This window comes from Amia ocellicauda, chromosome 13, assembly GCF_036373705.1.
Source record: "Amia ocellicauda isolate fAmiCal2 chromosome 13, fAmiCal2.hap1, whole genome shotgun sequence".
NCBI classification, from domain to species: domain Eukaryota; kingdom Metazoa; phylum Chordata; class Actinopteri; order Amiiformes; family Amiidae; genus Amia; species Amia ocellicauda.
The window spans coordinates 17835668-17851243 of record NC_089862.1 but is presented as its reverse complement, the minus strand read 5'-3'; the positions used below and the strand labels follow the sequence as shown (position 1 = coordinate 17851243).

Below are 15576 nucleotides of genomic sequence, written 5' to 3'. Positions count from 1 at the left end.
AGTCTACACTACCTGTTCAAAGATGCCAGCTTTTGTATACAATTCTTAGATACCCTTTGGTCTTTGGCCCAGGGTTTTCTCTGACTCAAATCTGCCCAAATGCCAACACATCCTTGAGGTCCTCAGTGTCACTTCACTGCTGGACGTACTTAGTATTACTTAGTTTATTCAGATGAAAGAAAATGATTAAACACATACTCATTCCTTAACATTTATGTTTAAACTCCAGACCTAGCTGGTACCTATTAATTAGATCATGAAGTAGGTGTATGTGTGTGTGTGTGTGTGTGTGTGTGTTTATTTTATTGCTCCCAGCACAAGAACTGCATTTGTCAATGTCTCTCGATGTAAGCAGGTGATTTGTTGGCCGGTGCTGCACCATACTGCGTCATCTGTATTGTTGCACTGAGTTTTGGTCAGCAGGGATCGAAGCGAACAAAACAGGAGCTGTTTTGACATCATTATCGTTGTTTTGCATTCAGCAAAGCTTGCAATACACAGAGGAGTTTCAGGTCAAATGAACAACACACACTGCATAACCTAATGTAGAAAAGAGCCATTTGACAGCATGAAAACTAAACTGTGTTTCTAATAAGCTTCTCTGCTGGGTTGGATCCCTTGGAGGAAGTTACTGTCTCTTTATGTGGCACGAGTGGGGGTGAAAAACAGACCTGTATTATACATTCTGAAGTTCTAGGCTATGAAAGAGACAGTAAGAAGTGTTGGCTTATGCACATTCCTTATTGTATTGTATTTTTATTTGATAAACTAGGACAAAGACTTTAGGAATGTACCAGAACAGGCAGTATCCTCTGTATTGAACTCAGTTAAAGTCTGCCAACTGAAAGATTGTTTGCTGTCTATCTCTGTATAGATTTAATGAAGGTAGTATTAACATAACTCTGGACAGGGCACTTGTTTTTGTGCAGAATTGGTATTGCACAGTGGATATACATACATGGCCCATATTAGCTTTTCTGTAAAAGAAAAAAAGTGTTCAGAGTGGCAAATGACCACATCTGCTGCATGGCCTTCTCGGGACTGACGATGGCCGATTTCACTGCAGTATTTCTCCTGTCCAATGATTTGGGCCTATTCATTCATATCTGACAGACTATGGCGGTGGGCACGTTTCACTGAAGCAGAAAGTGTGCAAAACCAATGTTTCTGCCTTGTTGTTAAATTATGGCAAGATGACCCTGCATGCCTCTAAATTACATGTTTTAAGCTGTTCTTGTTGTTGTCATGCCCTTATATAAGTATGTAGATATACACTTGGGGCCAGTTAAAGTATTGGAAGTTCTGTTATATATATGATGCATATATTTGATACATTGATCTGTTTTTTTTAAGTTTGCTGCACAATATTTCTGTCCCAAAATACATTTCCTGGTTATATTGTTAATATGTATTCTTGCAGTATTTTCCAATACAAATCTGCTATTGAATGTGAAATATAAATGAATTTGAATTATCCTGTGATCCACAACAACTAACTTTCAACAATACATTGACTTTATACAGTTAGAGAACTATGGTCGTTTTTTTTTTAAACCTAGTAGCAACTATGCAATCACTGTAATTTATCTACAAAATGATAGTGGCTTCTCGATACAGGTGAGTGCACTTGCTCTGACAGTTTATAAAGCAAGCGTTTCTCTGTTTCAGTAATTGCCCAGCAGTTCCCAAGCAGCCATTCCCAAACCCTCCACCAATGGAGATGGACTTCATTGAGACAAGCAGCTGTAAACAGCTGTGTTCAGAAAGAGAACAAGATGCATACGCAACAACACAACCATGTCGCTTTCTCTAATGATGATAAAGAAAAAAAAAGATTGGTCACCAGAGAAATGTGTAAATGAATATAGAGGTTTGTGAGCTGCTATATGGGAATTGAAACAATTACTGAATAAAGCAGGGGGCACTGAAATAAGAGGTCTGGGTCTGTTCATAATTATGGTTTTAAAATGTACAGTGAAAAACTAAGCAGTTCTAATGGAGCAGGGAAAACCTAACTGAGGAAAGTAAGCATTTAAAATGTATCTAGGCCTACATATTTGTTTTTCACTTTTAAGTTTTACCCCTTCAGTATATATTTACTGTCTATATAACATGTAGGTCTAATTTAATTTCCTTTGTTACTGTGAGTTCAGATACCTTTATTTATTTTACAAATCCTTTCTTATACCTATCCTTTCTTATACCCATTATATTTTTAACCTGATTGACAATTATATATAGAGTATGCATATCTGCTGGGAAAAGAAATGCATAAAAATAGTCCCTGAAACTGTAGTTATGAATATACAGGTTATAATCACCCATACACATGCAACAGCTCTCCTTTGAGACAGAGAATGATATAAGAGAAGGTTTTGAAGTAGAATTTTTTGGATGCTGCCTTTGAAAAGGAAGATTATACACTAGCAAAGCTCAAAACCATCTGTGACAGTCCTGTTTGAGTTGCATGTTTGTGAGGCATGAATGTCCTTTGAAGCCAGAAATCTCCAATGGGAAAAGGCGGGAAGGATGGGGGAAAATCAAACGGAAAGGCTCACAGTGTAATCATAGGAAGAGTTCAAAGTTCAGGATTAGTGCACAATTTGAATAACAAAACTCAAATACAAAATAATAGGCCTGATAATACAGTTTTGCTTCCTGTTCCAGCCTATGGGTTTAAATGTTGTTCCATGTAATTTTTGTTTTGTTTTGTTTTGTTTTGTTTTTCTGTTTTAATAAATCTTTAGGTCAAAACAGAGTTCTCGAATAGACATTGTGCACCTGCGCCCCACTGTGCTGTAGTTTTGGCCATGGGCAGAGGACCGCTGTTAGGAATAAGAATGATAGAATTTGACTCAAAGCAGCAGGACACAGGGGGGTTTCTGTGTATTTCTGAGTGAGGGTATATGAGAGCTGAAGGGCAGTTGCTTTTCTGTAAGTCTGGAGAAATGCACTCTGGGGGAGGAGGTGAGTAACAGGCTCATTTGTTTGGGAGCAAAGGTTAATAGCCTTTAAACCAGATGAATTCCTGTAGGACACATCCTTTCCTTGCTATCATTTTGTGCTAAATGCTATTGGTTGCGATGTAGAAGACATAAAATAGATGCATATGTAATTTATACCCACAAATTGTTGTACCTTAACTCTTATTTTTAAATAATTATTATTAATAATATTATAATAGTAGTAGTATCTCAGTAGTGAAATATATGTATCACATTGAGACTGCTCTGTTTTTCTAAATGAAGTATAATGTGACTGCTTCTCCATGGCAACAGTTCAGCAATAGACTTTTTATCTTCAGAAAGCAAATCCTGTCAGGTGTTTTGCATCATTAAATGTAGGCTTTGTTTGTTCAATTGTGAACAAATGAATGTTTTTACTGTAGTGACCGTACTGCAGTTGGTTAGAATGCATATTCTCATGCGACTCTTATCTGCTCTACTGTAAGGAGGGCTGTGTTCACAATCCCCATGGCAGCCGTCTTTCAACAACTGTGTGCCGCGCAGCCAGGTACGCGTTCTGCTGAGTGTGCCCTTTGTAGTCTGAAAAGAATGAACTCGGAAGGGGGAAAAAACACTTCCTTGCAGTCCATATTTCAGTTTTTAGCTTGGGCAACGTTAATCTCAAAGGCTTTTATTTGATATGTATTCATTATTATTATCCTAATCAGCATTCACAGTCCCCGTTGAAAGAGTCGCAAACCCCCTGGGTAAGCCGAGGCTTCTTTCTGGTTCTTATTGATACAGCAGAGGAGGACCTATAACATGGGTTATACTGCACTAAATACCCATTTGCCAATAGATGGTCTGACACTGTTTAAACCAATGGATATGTTGGTCACATCCACAGTACATTATGCAGCATTCTGTTAGATGTTCAGTAAATACATACATTAATAAACATGTTCCAGGGATAGAGGAGTTGTGCTGCAGGAATGTGTAGAAGGATGCCACCGGCAGCAGTCTGAAATCAGGTCATTCAGCATTGTGCTTTACCCCCTCCCCCCGTCTTTCCCCTTTACATTTATTTAAGATCACTAATCACGCTAGGTTATGGCCGACAATGACTCAGTTGTGTATTCTTTTGATGTTTGCAGTGCTCTTCTTTTCCATGAGTCTTTTCAGAAGCCCTTTCAGCCCCTTCCTATCTGGCATTTGTTCTGTATTCGGGATAGCCTTCCAGGTTTAACATGCAGAACATCCGTAATTGGATGTATTGTTTAATACAATTATTACATATTGCATTATTAATCCCCCCTTCAGTTTTGTTATTTATTTGAGCAGGTTTGAAATTTGCTCTTTATTGTGCCAGTTGAAGCCCTTTTCCTGATTAAAGTACAATAAGAGTAGCATTTATTCTAACCAGCAATTAACTAAACAATATTCAAGTATAAACAGATGCCATTACCACTGTGTGCATCTTGTTCTCTTATTTAATGGGTAAATGTACTGTATAGAAGCTTAATTACTCAGAAACCCAATAACAAAGCTACAAATTCAATGAGCATAATGCTAGCTTAAAATAATGTACAGGTTGATTAAGCAACTAATTAAAAGGTAAGGGCGATAACCTTACTTTGCGTAATGATGATGATTTTTCCTGAACAAATACCTAAATTAAGTGAATTGTTCCAATGATTAATGTTTGATTTATATTTTTCTGCTTGAACTAAATTGCTGCTAACTTCAAGGAGTCCTTTTTTTGCATTGTGGGTGGTGGGTTGTGAAGGTAGTTTAAAAGGCCTTCTTTTCATTGGCAATGAATCTGCACTATATATGCAAAGTTTTGTAGGTCTTTCCAACACATCTTCCCTCCCCCCCCTGCTGCTGAGCTCCAGGTTTATAACTTAATTTGAATGTACATTCATAATAACTAAGGACCCATCTTCCTCCTTTGTGAAATATACCTGCAGTTACCAGCATCTGTCTGTTTGTCTCTTTGAAATCGCAGTAATTTGGGAACATCACAAAACCAGAAAGTCAGGTTTTAAGGGGAGTAAAAGGGTGGCATTTGGGTCACCCTAACAAACTAACAGTCATAAACTACAAACTCAATACCGTACTCGATGGCAGATGTCTATTTTCCAAAGGCTTCTTGCTTCTACACAATGGGAGATTGTCGCAGTTGTGTAGTTTTCATTGGTAATTTCATAAGGTTAATGAGTGGAGACCTGGGCAGGATAATAAGTGTCAAGTATGTTTAGTGTATTATATTATTGTTCTGAATATTGGTAAATTATCTAGATTTTTTTCTTTTAAACGTTTGAGTCCTCAGAGTCTAATTTGCAGTTGTTAGGTAACCCTGCTCACCTCTGCATTCATCATACTGGTATATCTGGCTTTATGAAGATACAACTCTTTTTGTTAGTGATTTCTTCCGTGCTGCTTCTCTTTGAATTGCTTTAGAATGATAATTATAATAATGACCAGAAAAAACGCAAGAGACTATTTTTAATTGACATTATCTCTCACTGCTGTAACTCCATGTATTTTTAGTATTCCCCCTTCCGACATCAAGACATCCAACATAAAACTTAGATTAGGCCAAATTTGAAATGTTTTCAAAATTACTCAAAAAAATATATTTTTAACTGCAGTTAATTTTAATCCTACTTTTTGAAATGGCCCTTTCCCATTGCGAATCTTTTTTTTTTTTATTCTCTGCTTGTTATGTTTATGATTTTCATTTCAAAGCTGCCAATGCATATATAATCAGGTTACTGCAATTGTCGAATGCAAAATATTGCCAGTTAACACGAGGCTGCCCCATGTGGTTAGAAAACCTTATTTGTGATAAATAATGAGAGTATTACTGAGATTTACTGTAATTAGATTGCACCTTGCGGGAATGCAGGCATTGCTGTTCAAATATGACATTACTATAAATTGTATCTGACTTGATTCAGAGGGTGCAGCATTTTTCTCCTTCTAATAACCTGGTGAGGATTTGTTGTGACATGCAGCCAGTTTGGCTTTCACAACCCCCTAAACAATGACGATGGCTTTTATCATCTGCTGGCTTTGGAATCCATTCCAAATTTATTCCATTATGGTGGGGAGTAATGAAGTGGTAGCTCTACATTTCTTTAGATGTGTGTTTAGGTAATGTTGTGAACTCTGACATAGTAAGTTGAACACTCCTGAGTTTGTTCTAGAAAGTTTAGAAGTCTTTGAGAATTAACTGTGTATTTCAGTAAGTTTTTTGCAAGTTCTATACCATACCGTGTCTTATGGGTGAAAAAACCAGGACGTTTTTCCAAGTCATTCCTGTGGGTACTGCTTGATATGGAAGGAGGGGATACGATTCAGCCTTTAGTGTATGTAATTTCAAAGATGCCAGCCATAGATAAAGTGAAATATAGTGTGTGTTTAGGAGGTTGTAATCTACCTTATAAAATAATTAAAGTGCAGGCGGATTTAGAAAATTAATTCCACTATGTGCTTCCCAGTGATTAAAACAAAATGACATAGAAAGAGAGAAGCCAATACAAAACTATGTTCTTGGCATCTAATGGCAGAAAAGAAGCTTATTTAAACAAGATTACACAACTTGTCCCAGTTTGAAGATGACAGCTGACACACAAAACCTGCCCTGATAAAACAACCGTAAAATCTGCACTTCCTGCAGCAATTCAGACATATCGGGGATTCTTGGGGAAATTAAGGTTAAAGAACCATCTGGGCTTTAAGAGGTCAGTGTGTGAGGATGTCATGTGATGTCAGGTCCATACGTGACGGAAGCGCATGTGAATCCTCCACAGAAAGAACCTTGCAGCCGAGTACATTTGACGCATCGTTTTATTCCATCAAATTAACAAATCAAAATGTAGTGAAATGTGGATTGCCAAGTGAATTAACAATTGGTTATTCCAAAACTGGGGAGTATGAATGAAAAAAAAAAATGTGCATTTAACTTGAGTTTATGAAATGGTAAAAACTGCTTGAAATGCACGATACTTTGTCTGATATGTTTGTTACTAAATGTTATAGAAGGTCCCTTTTGTCATTTAATTATGTGCACCTCCTCCAGAATTAATATAATCAGAAAAGATAAGAAATAAAGTACATTTATTCAATCTTCAAAGATGACATTCATGAGAACAGTAAATGTAATGACTATAGAACTCAATACATTCCTTTACTGAGAGACATTTGTATTTTTTTTAGATGTTTCTGGCACCCACAGAACAGGCTTTTCCCTATTCATTCATGGCACTACTTCATTGTGTTTGACAACCTCCTAATGGTTACTAAATCATTTTTAATTCAGTTAAACAGGCATTTTCCTTCAAGAATTGACATCAGTCCCAGAAGATGTTGACTATTATCAATCTAGTATTCTCAAAGTGTCCATTTGGTGTGTAAAGGCAATGCGAACTTTGATCCAGATACAGACACAATAATTGTTAAAGTAAAGTATTATTCTGGAAAAAAAGGAAATAAATAGCAAGACCCCTTTTTGAGTCACACACAAAAACTCAAATTAGTGAGTAATCCCAGGGTGACTTGCATGGCTATCATCTGAATTAAACCAATATTAAGTAAAGTTAAAGCTAAGTATTATACAACTGTACATTTTAGACATTTTCATTTTGTTACTTCCTGACAAAAGAGTAAATCAAATAAATAAGTGAAGGTGCTTTTAATTGGTTTAATTACCAGCCAGGTTCTGTTTTTTTTTTTTTTTAATAATTAAATCATTCTCAGATTCTCATAGGAAGTGACTAAAACTTCGTACCCCTCTGTTAATTTCACATTCACAATGCGTATTTCTAGTGCTGGTGGAGTATGTGCTATTGCTCCCTGTCTCTAGTTTTCTCCTTTGAGTAAACCATGATCTCTGGGGAAATGTTATAAGGTAAACATACCCAGAGGATGCCTAAGGTACAGTAAATTATAACAGATGCAGGACATTTTTTAATTTAGTTTTTAGTCATTAATTCTACTTAATTTGCCAAACTGAAAACAACTGACTGATTCATGTGATCATAAATCAGTTGAGTGCCAGCTTTCTAAATTACAAACAATTCCTTCTGGAATACCGAGCACTGTCTCTTCAGCATATTCAATCCACTCCTTTATTTGAACATTTCTGCCCATTATTAGTTTTGCTCATCTTTAAATGTTGGTTCAGTGCTTTTAGTCCCTGACACATTCCCCCCCCCCCCCCCCCTTTTTTTGCTTGGTTTCTTTGTTTTCATTTTGGGTTCACTTTACTTTTTCTAGTTTGCGCCTCTTTTTACATTCAGCAGAGAGAATAGATGTGATTATATTGTGCTTGATGGATGTCTGTACTTTCAAATATCAATCTTACTTAAAGACTGCCACCCCCACACAGCCAGAGTGTTGTTATTATGAGTCTAGAGATTAAGTGAAATGTCTACTAAACAATTACCTTTCATGTCATTAGAGGAAATAAATTATTGCAGTTACGATTAAAAATAAACCAAAAAAAGCCTTTGGCATTAACTTAAAACAATAGGCATTTTTTTAAAATTAGTTTTGGGTGTACGTGCCAAAGTGGCTGGCCTAATGCACTAACTAATAAAATATGTATATGGCAAAGAATAAACACTTTGCCAGTCTAAATTAATTAGGATTATTAAAAAGATAAAAATTATACAAGCTGCTGCTCTTTATCATCTTTCACTTTATAATGAATCACAAGTTCTTCAGAACAGTGTCCATGTTGGGGGCCACAAGGATGTGTCCCAGTCTGGGCTGGAGTAGACAAGAAAGTGGCACATTTCTTGCAGCCAATCAATCAAGCCATGAAACTCTGCAAATGCTGGTCAATCCCAATCTTACTATAAGTGTTCAGACTCAGAGTGGGCATTTCGTCTTTGCACTCAATGAAAACGTGTACATGAAAGTGCATTAGAATTACATTTAGCACTTACATTGCAGTTGTACATTATAAACAGCCATTTAACTTTTTCATTCATGCACAAATATGGTGTGGGGTCGCAGTCGGAGCTGTCCGACGTTCACATATTTGTTTGGTCAGGCGGCACTGATTTTTGACCTAAATATAGTGTGAATTCTGTGAAAGTGTCAAATTGAAAAGGAGTTATGTTATTTAAAGTCTTTGAAATACCTTAGTGAAAATCAGTCTAATATATTTTTAATCCATACTATTTTGTCCTTAATAACTATGTTTAGAAGACATAGTTCTGGTCCTTAGGTCCTCATCAGTTCTTGCCTTAGGTAGTACTTGCACTTTTTAAATGATTTTCTCTGGTATGATATTTAACAGATGGGTGTGTGCAGATTAGTCTCTGCAGAATGTCAGCTGGGGTGATAGAATCTGTAGTAAATGCCACTGCAGTGATATCAGAATATGCAGCTCTTGACAAGAATGATGCTAATTCAGGTATATTGGATTTTTTGTTAATTATGCAGTTATTGGCAGATCACACAGGCTTTGTGCTGTACAGCTCAGTGTTCAGAGGAGCATGGAACACATGAATACATCAATTTTAATTTCCTCCCATAAATGTGTGTGTGTCACTTTGTTGCAAGTCTGCATCTTTTCTTTGTCTTCTATTTCATAGCATTGTTCTTTTTTAATAACCTCCATCCAGGATGTAATATGCAGGTGTGTGATTACAGTCTAGCATTTCTGTGTGCCTGTGTCATACAAGCAGTTCTAAGTTATGTGGGGACATTATTCACAAAAAATAATAAAGTTCTGGTGTTAGGGTACAGGTTTGCCCACACCCCTGTCTTGTAAATGCAAAATACATTAATTCAATGTATTACCTCTGGGGAAATGTGGGGAGACGCATGTATTCAATTATCCGAAGAAGTATTGTTTAAAAAATGAAAGCTTAAGGGTAATGAGCTGCCTGATTGTATTGTATTAAAGTTTAAATCTGTAATAATGATGGAAAAATGTATTTGTTTGATTAAAATTGGTAACTTTTTTCATTTTTTGTTTGTTACATTTTGTGTTATCATTTCATATGCCAGAGTTTGTACAGTTTTACTAGACAAAATCAGTTTTCAAAATACCCCCCAAAAATATAATTGATCAATATATTTTTGATGTGCTATATTATGGGAATGACGGTCTGTGTTAAAAAATAAATACAAAAAGGTTATTTGAGTTTTAACCCCCAATAAGTCTTGAAATAATAACAGAGATTTAGTATTGAATACATGTTTTGGTCCATTTTAGTTTCGTGATGGAAAATGTTAGCTTCACATGGTTGTGTGTATTACACCAATATTCCATTTACAATGTTTCCTCTTCCATTACTTCTTTCAGTTTTACCTTTGGGAAATCTAGAGTTGCCAGGATTATATTTATTGTACAAGTGTATTAAAAAGGAACACCCACACACAAAGCAAGCTTTATCATTACTCTTAAATGTACACTGCATTCATGTATGTTTGATTATTTGTTTTTGTTCATATAGTGGAATGTTATGAAACTAAGCCTCACAAAAATAAATTATTCAAAGAATAGAAGCTTTTTGTTCAGAGAGCAATTCTGTAACAAGGAGCATTTGCCACTATCAGTGCAGCAGCATACAGGGGCCTGCAGTATAATAGCTTTCTAATGACATCCATTCTGCAGCCTCATACCAACTGGTGTGCTCAAAACTGCATCCCTAGAAATGGCTCATTTGTATACAGTTACTTTAGTGAACGGAGAGATGCAAGAGATGTTTCAGCAAAACTATGTACAGAAGGAAATTGGTTTCCCTGCATAAACAAGCTGAGATAAGGAATGGAAAACAGAGGCACAAAATAATTTAGTCACACTTGAAGTGGTATTCGTTCTGTTTGGGAATGCTTCAGTGCAACTTTTAATGAAAGTGGGAGAGAAAGGTAATTGCCTTGTACTGAGAGAAACCAGCGAGTGTATGCTAGGGTACTCCAGTTGTTTTGAGCCTTAAAGGACCAGAAAGGACAGGAAACACAGTTCTCCACTTCTGAATAACTTGTAATAGAATAAATAAATTGAGCTCATGGAGGAATTGCAAGCTGTGAATAGAATATGTTCATAGTATGTGAATGGTCTTATTCTGAGTGTTTTAAAAGGGTTTCTGATTGAGACGATGAATCCCTTCCAATTGGATATGATGTGTAATTCTGCTTGCAGAGGTAAAATAGTTATTGGATGACAATGCGTTTGTGGAATTGGGATGTAAGGAAAACTGGTATAGGCCTCTTCAGAACCCACTGTGAGTTTCTCTCCAGAGATTGGCAATCCACATTGGACACAGAAAGACTAAGGAAGCCTTGACATAGTGTAACCAGAAGACTCTAAGAGCTTTATTTATATTGATACAGTTTAATGTGTTCATTCAGCAGAAGGAAAAGATGCTTATGATGTAAAATAAATGTAATTCCCCATATTTATGAATTTAGTTCCGACACTAAAGATGCAGCACGTGTAATTAGACAACACATCTTGGGTATTTGTTGCCTTGTCTCCTGTGATAGCCAGTAGTGATCCAGAAGTGTCTACATTTTGTATCCATTGCTACTCCAGGAAGTCTTAGTGTAGTTGGCTCAAAGCTGCTTCGAATAATTGCATGCTTATCGATTTATTTTATTGACATTCATCATTTGAAGTCATTGTTCCATGTTTATGAATATTTTTTTAATGGCATGGGCAGAAAATGGATTCTGTGTATTTTGCTAAATAACATGCAATTAATGGAAAAACTAATTACATTGTAAAACTGCTCAAATGTTTGTAATACTGACATTTTTTTTGTCTTGCTCAACAGCAAGTCAGCAAAAATGTCAAAATATTTCCTGTGTGAGTGTTTTTCTTGGAAGTCTGCATTGCTTGTCTGGAATCTGTTTTTTGTTTTGTTTTTTATAGAAAATATAATGGTTCATGTGGACATTTGTATGTTGTGTGTTGAGAGCCCTAGTGTGAATCCTTGCTGTGCCAAGCTGAACTCCACTTTGGTCCTGGCTTGCCCCCAGGTTAAGAAAGGAGAATCCATATGGGTTGAGTTGCATAAGCTTGCCACAGGCATCCTGCGAATACCTCCTTTTGTTGAGGCCAGGCCTGGGATTTTCTCCATCCTCCAAGGTTCAATGGCTTGGCAGCATCTACTGGTTAGGTTTCACATGCGTAAGACCTAGCTAGATGATGAGATCGGAGGGCTGTCGCTGATCTTCTGTCTTTGTCGCTCACGTGTGGGGTTGCAGGGGAGAGGCGCAAATTTGACTGGAACCTTCTAAATTGGGGAGACAAACATGGGCAAACGAGATTGGAAACCACTATATTTCTCCGCAAGAAACGGGAACAAAACATTGTATGACATGTTAATTCTTGTTTGAAAGACTGTGCACTGTAACTTAGACCATGCCCCCTTTTCTAGGGCTGTTCTCGCTAGGCCTTGGCTCCGAACGCATCTGAAAGCCTGCAAGCGGAGCTGAGCTCTGAGCCAAGCCTGCGCAGGGTTATAAAGTGGATTAACAGCCCTCTCCTGGACTCCACACACCAGGATGTTGAATACCATCCAGGTCCTGTGTTCCGACATCACAACGCTCTCTTTGGAAGCCAAGCAGTTTGCCAGTTACACTGAAGGTGATTTTATGTTAGACCACAATGTAGAAAGGGTCAGTCCCCTCTGGTCAGTTAAAGGCCAGCTAATGGGCACGTTTATAGGCACGTTTGCACCTGTTTAGTAAAGGACTGATCAGTCACTCACATTTCTGCCATAAGTCACTCACTCTGTGTATCACCCCAACACTTTAACAATTGAACAGAATGATCTTCAGGGGAATTCAAATGTATGGTTTGCACTCTTTTCATTTTTGCATGGCAGATCACAATGACGCATGCCTATAGATTACCTTTTAGAACATTCTCCAGCTACATCTCCAAATATATGCACTTACTGGAAGTTTGGCTACCAGAAAACTTACTTCAGTACTGGTAGCTGTGAAGCCCACTGTGAGGTTTATGAAGAGGATGCAGTTCCAAATACAGATTTAGAAAGCGTACACCAGATGCTCAATCACGAAGATGTCTCTTCCTTTTTAAAGATGGAATAACACTTGTATGAATTATTAATCACAAAAACAGCATTTTGTATTGTACATCGCCTGCTGTAATGCAACCTCAATGGGCTAGCTTTGTAAAATTCAGTTTTCTAATTTATAATTGATATGATCTCACTGGTTGGGTATTATTATTTGCTACTTTATCAATCTGCAGCTGAAAAGATTCAGTGATGCCGAATATGATCTAGTTTTCCATTGGATTCAATTCAACATACTTAGGCACCATTAGAGGATTGTCAACCACTAATTCTCTAGGCCTTCTTTTGCAGATGGCAATAATTAAATTACCTGAGCACTATCAGCTATTTTTTTTAAAGGAACAGTGAATGCAAATGCATGTTTTTCTATGCTATAATAATTTAAAAAAATCATATACCTAAATTAAATTAAAGCTAGCCATAAGCATCTGTGTATGACTTTAATTCCTTTACGAAAACACATTTAAAGTGTAAAGTACAAATATTTGACAGTTTGTAGGACTGCTGGACGAGTACCTTTTTATTATTCATTGCCTGCATTCCTTAGCCGGGTGTTTACATGGATCAAGAAAAGCAATGCTTAGTGCATAGTGTTTGCTGTTAGTTTTGATTTTATTTAGACACATTCAGCTAATTAACATCTGTTTAACTGCATAATGCTTTTTAAAACTTGCTAATTTAAAACATTAATTAATGTAAGCTATTGTTTATTTTTTGGTTGATATATAATGCAAATTTAAACTTACCCAAATACAGCTCTGGAAAAAATGGATACCACTGCACAATTATCAGTTTCTCTGGTTTTACTATTTATACGTATGTGTTTGGGTAAAATGAACATTTTTGTTTTATTCTATAAACTACTTACAACATTTCTCCCAAATTCCAAATAAAAAGATGAATGGAATGGAATGGAATGACTGCTATACATGTAGAGATGCTGATTTAAGAAAAAATTGCCGTGGTCTCTTCATTTTTCCCAGAGCTGTAAATCTCATCATCATTATTAGCATATATCAATCCACTGCTTGATGAAGGCCTCCCCAAGATATTTCCACTTGCTTCGATCTATAGCTTCCCTTTCCAGGTCACACCTGCAAAGTTTATGATTTCATCTTCCCATCTTTTATGTGGTCATCTTCTACGTCTTATTCATGTCTTGAGATCCATTCGATAGCTTCCTTTGTCCATCTTTTATCTATTATTCTTGCTATGCATCCAGCCCATTGCCATTTTAACATTTTCACTCTTTCAGTGATGTCATGTATTTTGTTTTCAGATCCGTCCATTTTATTTTGTAGAACTTTCCATGTTTCCTTGTGTCGTCTGCAGTTTGTGTAACATTTTTGTGTTTGGTGACCAGGTTTCACAGCCATAAGTGAGCACTGGTATTTTGCATTGATCAAATATTTTCTCTTCAGGCAAATTGACTGTCTCTCTGTCGTATATCAGTTAAAATGTACATATTTCTATTAATGTTGTTAATAGTGAAAGCATAGTATAATTATATGAAATTGTATGACCACCAGGTCAAAATCAATGTGCGATGGAGGAGAACACATTTTAGAATGTCTACAAAAATCCTCAGGTTTCTTGTGCAATCAGAATGATTTGAAATAAGCATATAAATGAGTTTGATTTTACATTAGAAGAGAGAACACCGATTGTGCCTGCAGGAATTTCTGATTCATATGATGAATGTGTACCGGGAACTCTGGCTAGTTAATTGCATACACTCTGAGCACTTAGCCAGAACTATAAGGTCCACCAGCCCTTAAGGTCAGCTGATTCATTATCTCCTTTTTCTGACCAACACATTTTTCCACTCTAGTTTTGAACATGCACAACTATTCACTCTAATTCATGTAAGATACAGACTGCACTACGAGCCTGACTGTGTAAGAAGCAACGTTGCATTTGATTGCCTGCAGTATTGCTCTGTTTACTGGTATTGTTCCTTTTTTGCACGCACGCATGCACGCACACACACACAATTCCCAGCTTCAGCCACGTCTCTTCTCCATTGATATTATACCTTGTTAAATAGCTTTCCTGCTCAGCTTCAAGTAATTTGTTATTGGCAGACATGAGAAATAAGTTACTTAAATTAAATGTTTTAATGAATACACCTAAAATGATACAATACAATTTTGCATTCAAATAGGAATAATCCATTATTCTGACACTAGCCCCACCCACCATGTTGACAGTATTTTGTTGCATCACTTTAAAGCAGATCATACGATGACACAGACAAATGCTTTTTATATACATTACACACACAACACAAAACTAGCCTGTATTGCAGAGTGGCAAGAAGGAAGCCATTACTAAAAATAAGTAATCTAAAAGCCTGCATGCAGTTTGCAACAAAGCACCTGAGTGATCCTGCAAAAATTACGAGACCAAATTGGAACTTTGTGATCTAAATGGCATGCGTTACGGTTGGTGCAAACCCAACACAGCACATCTCTCAGTCAACTCTATCCCTACAGTCAAGCCTGGTGGTGACTGCAAAATGGGACAACCATAGGAAGGGTCTGAATTCTGTCTACACA

The 15576-nt window shown here is 36.7% G+C and overlaps 1 protein-coding gene across 4 annotated transcripts in view; it reads left to right on the top strand.

The window, feature by feature from the left end:
- LOC136766535 (serine/threonine-protein phosphatase 2A 55 kDa regulatory subunit B gamma isoform) overlaps window positions 1-15576 on the top strand; it is a 108732-nt gene that overhangs the window by 38508 nt on the left and 54648 nt on the right. For 2 of the 4 annotated variants that reach the window (XM_066720060.1, XM_066720059.1), the window contains one exon: window positions 12353-12561. The exons of the other annotated variants lie outside the window; for them this stretch is intronic. In XM_066720060.1, the coding sequence (XP_066576157.1) occupies window positions 12480-12561 (82 nt within the window). In that variant the 5' untranslated portion in view covers window positions 12353-12479. The remainder of the gene's footprint in view (window positions 1-12352; window positions 12562-15576) is intronic. 4 annotated transcript variants of the gene reach the window in all.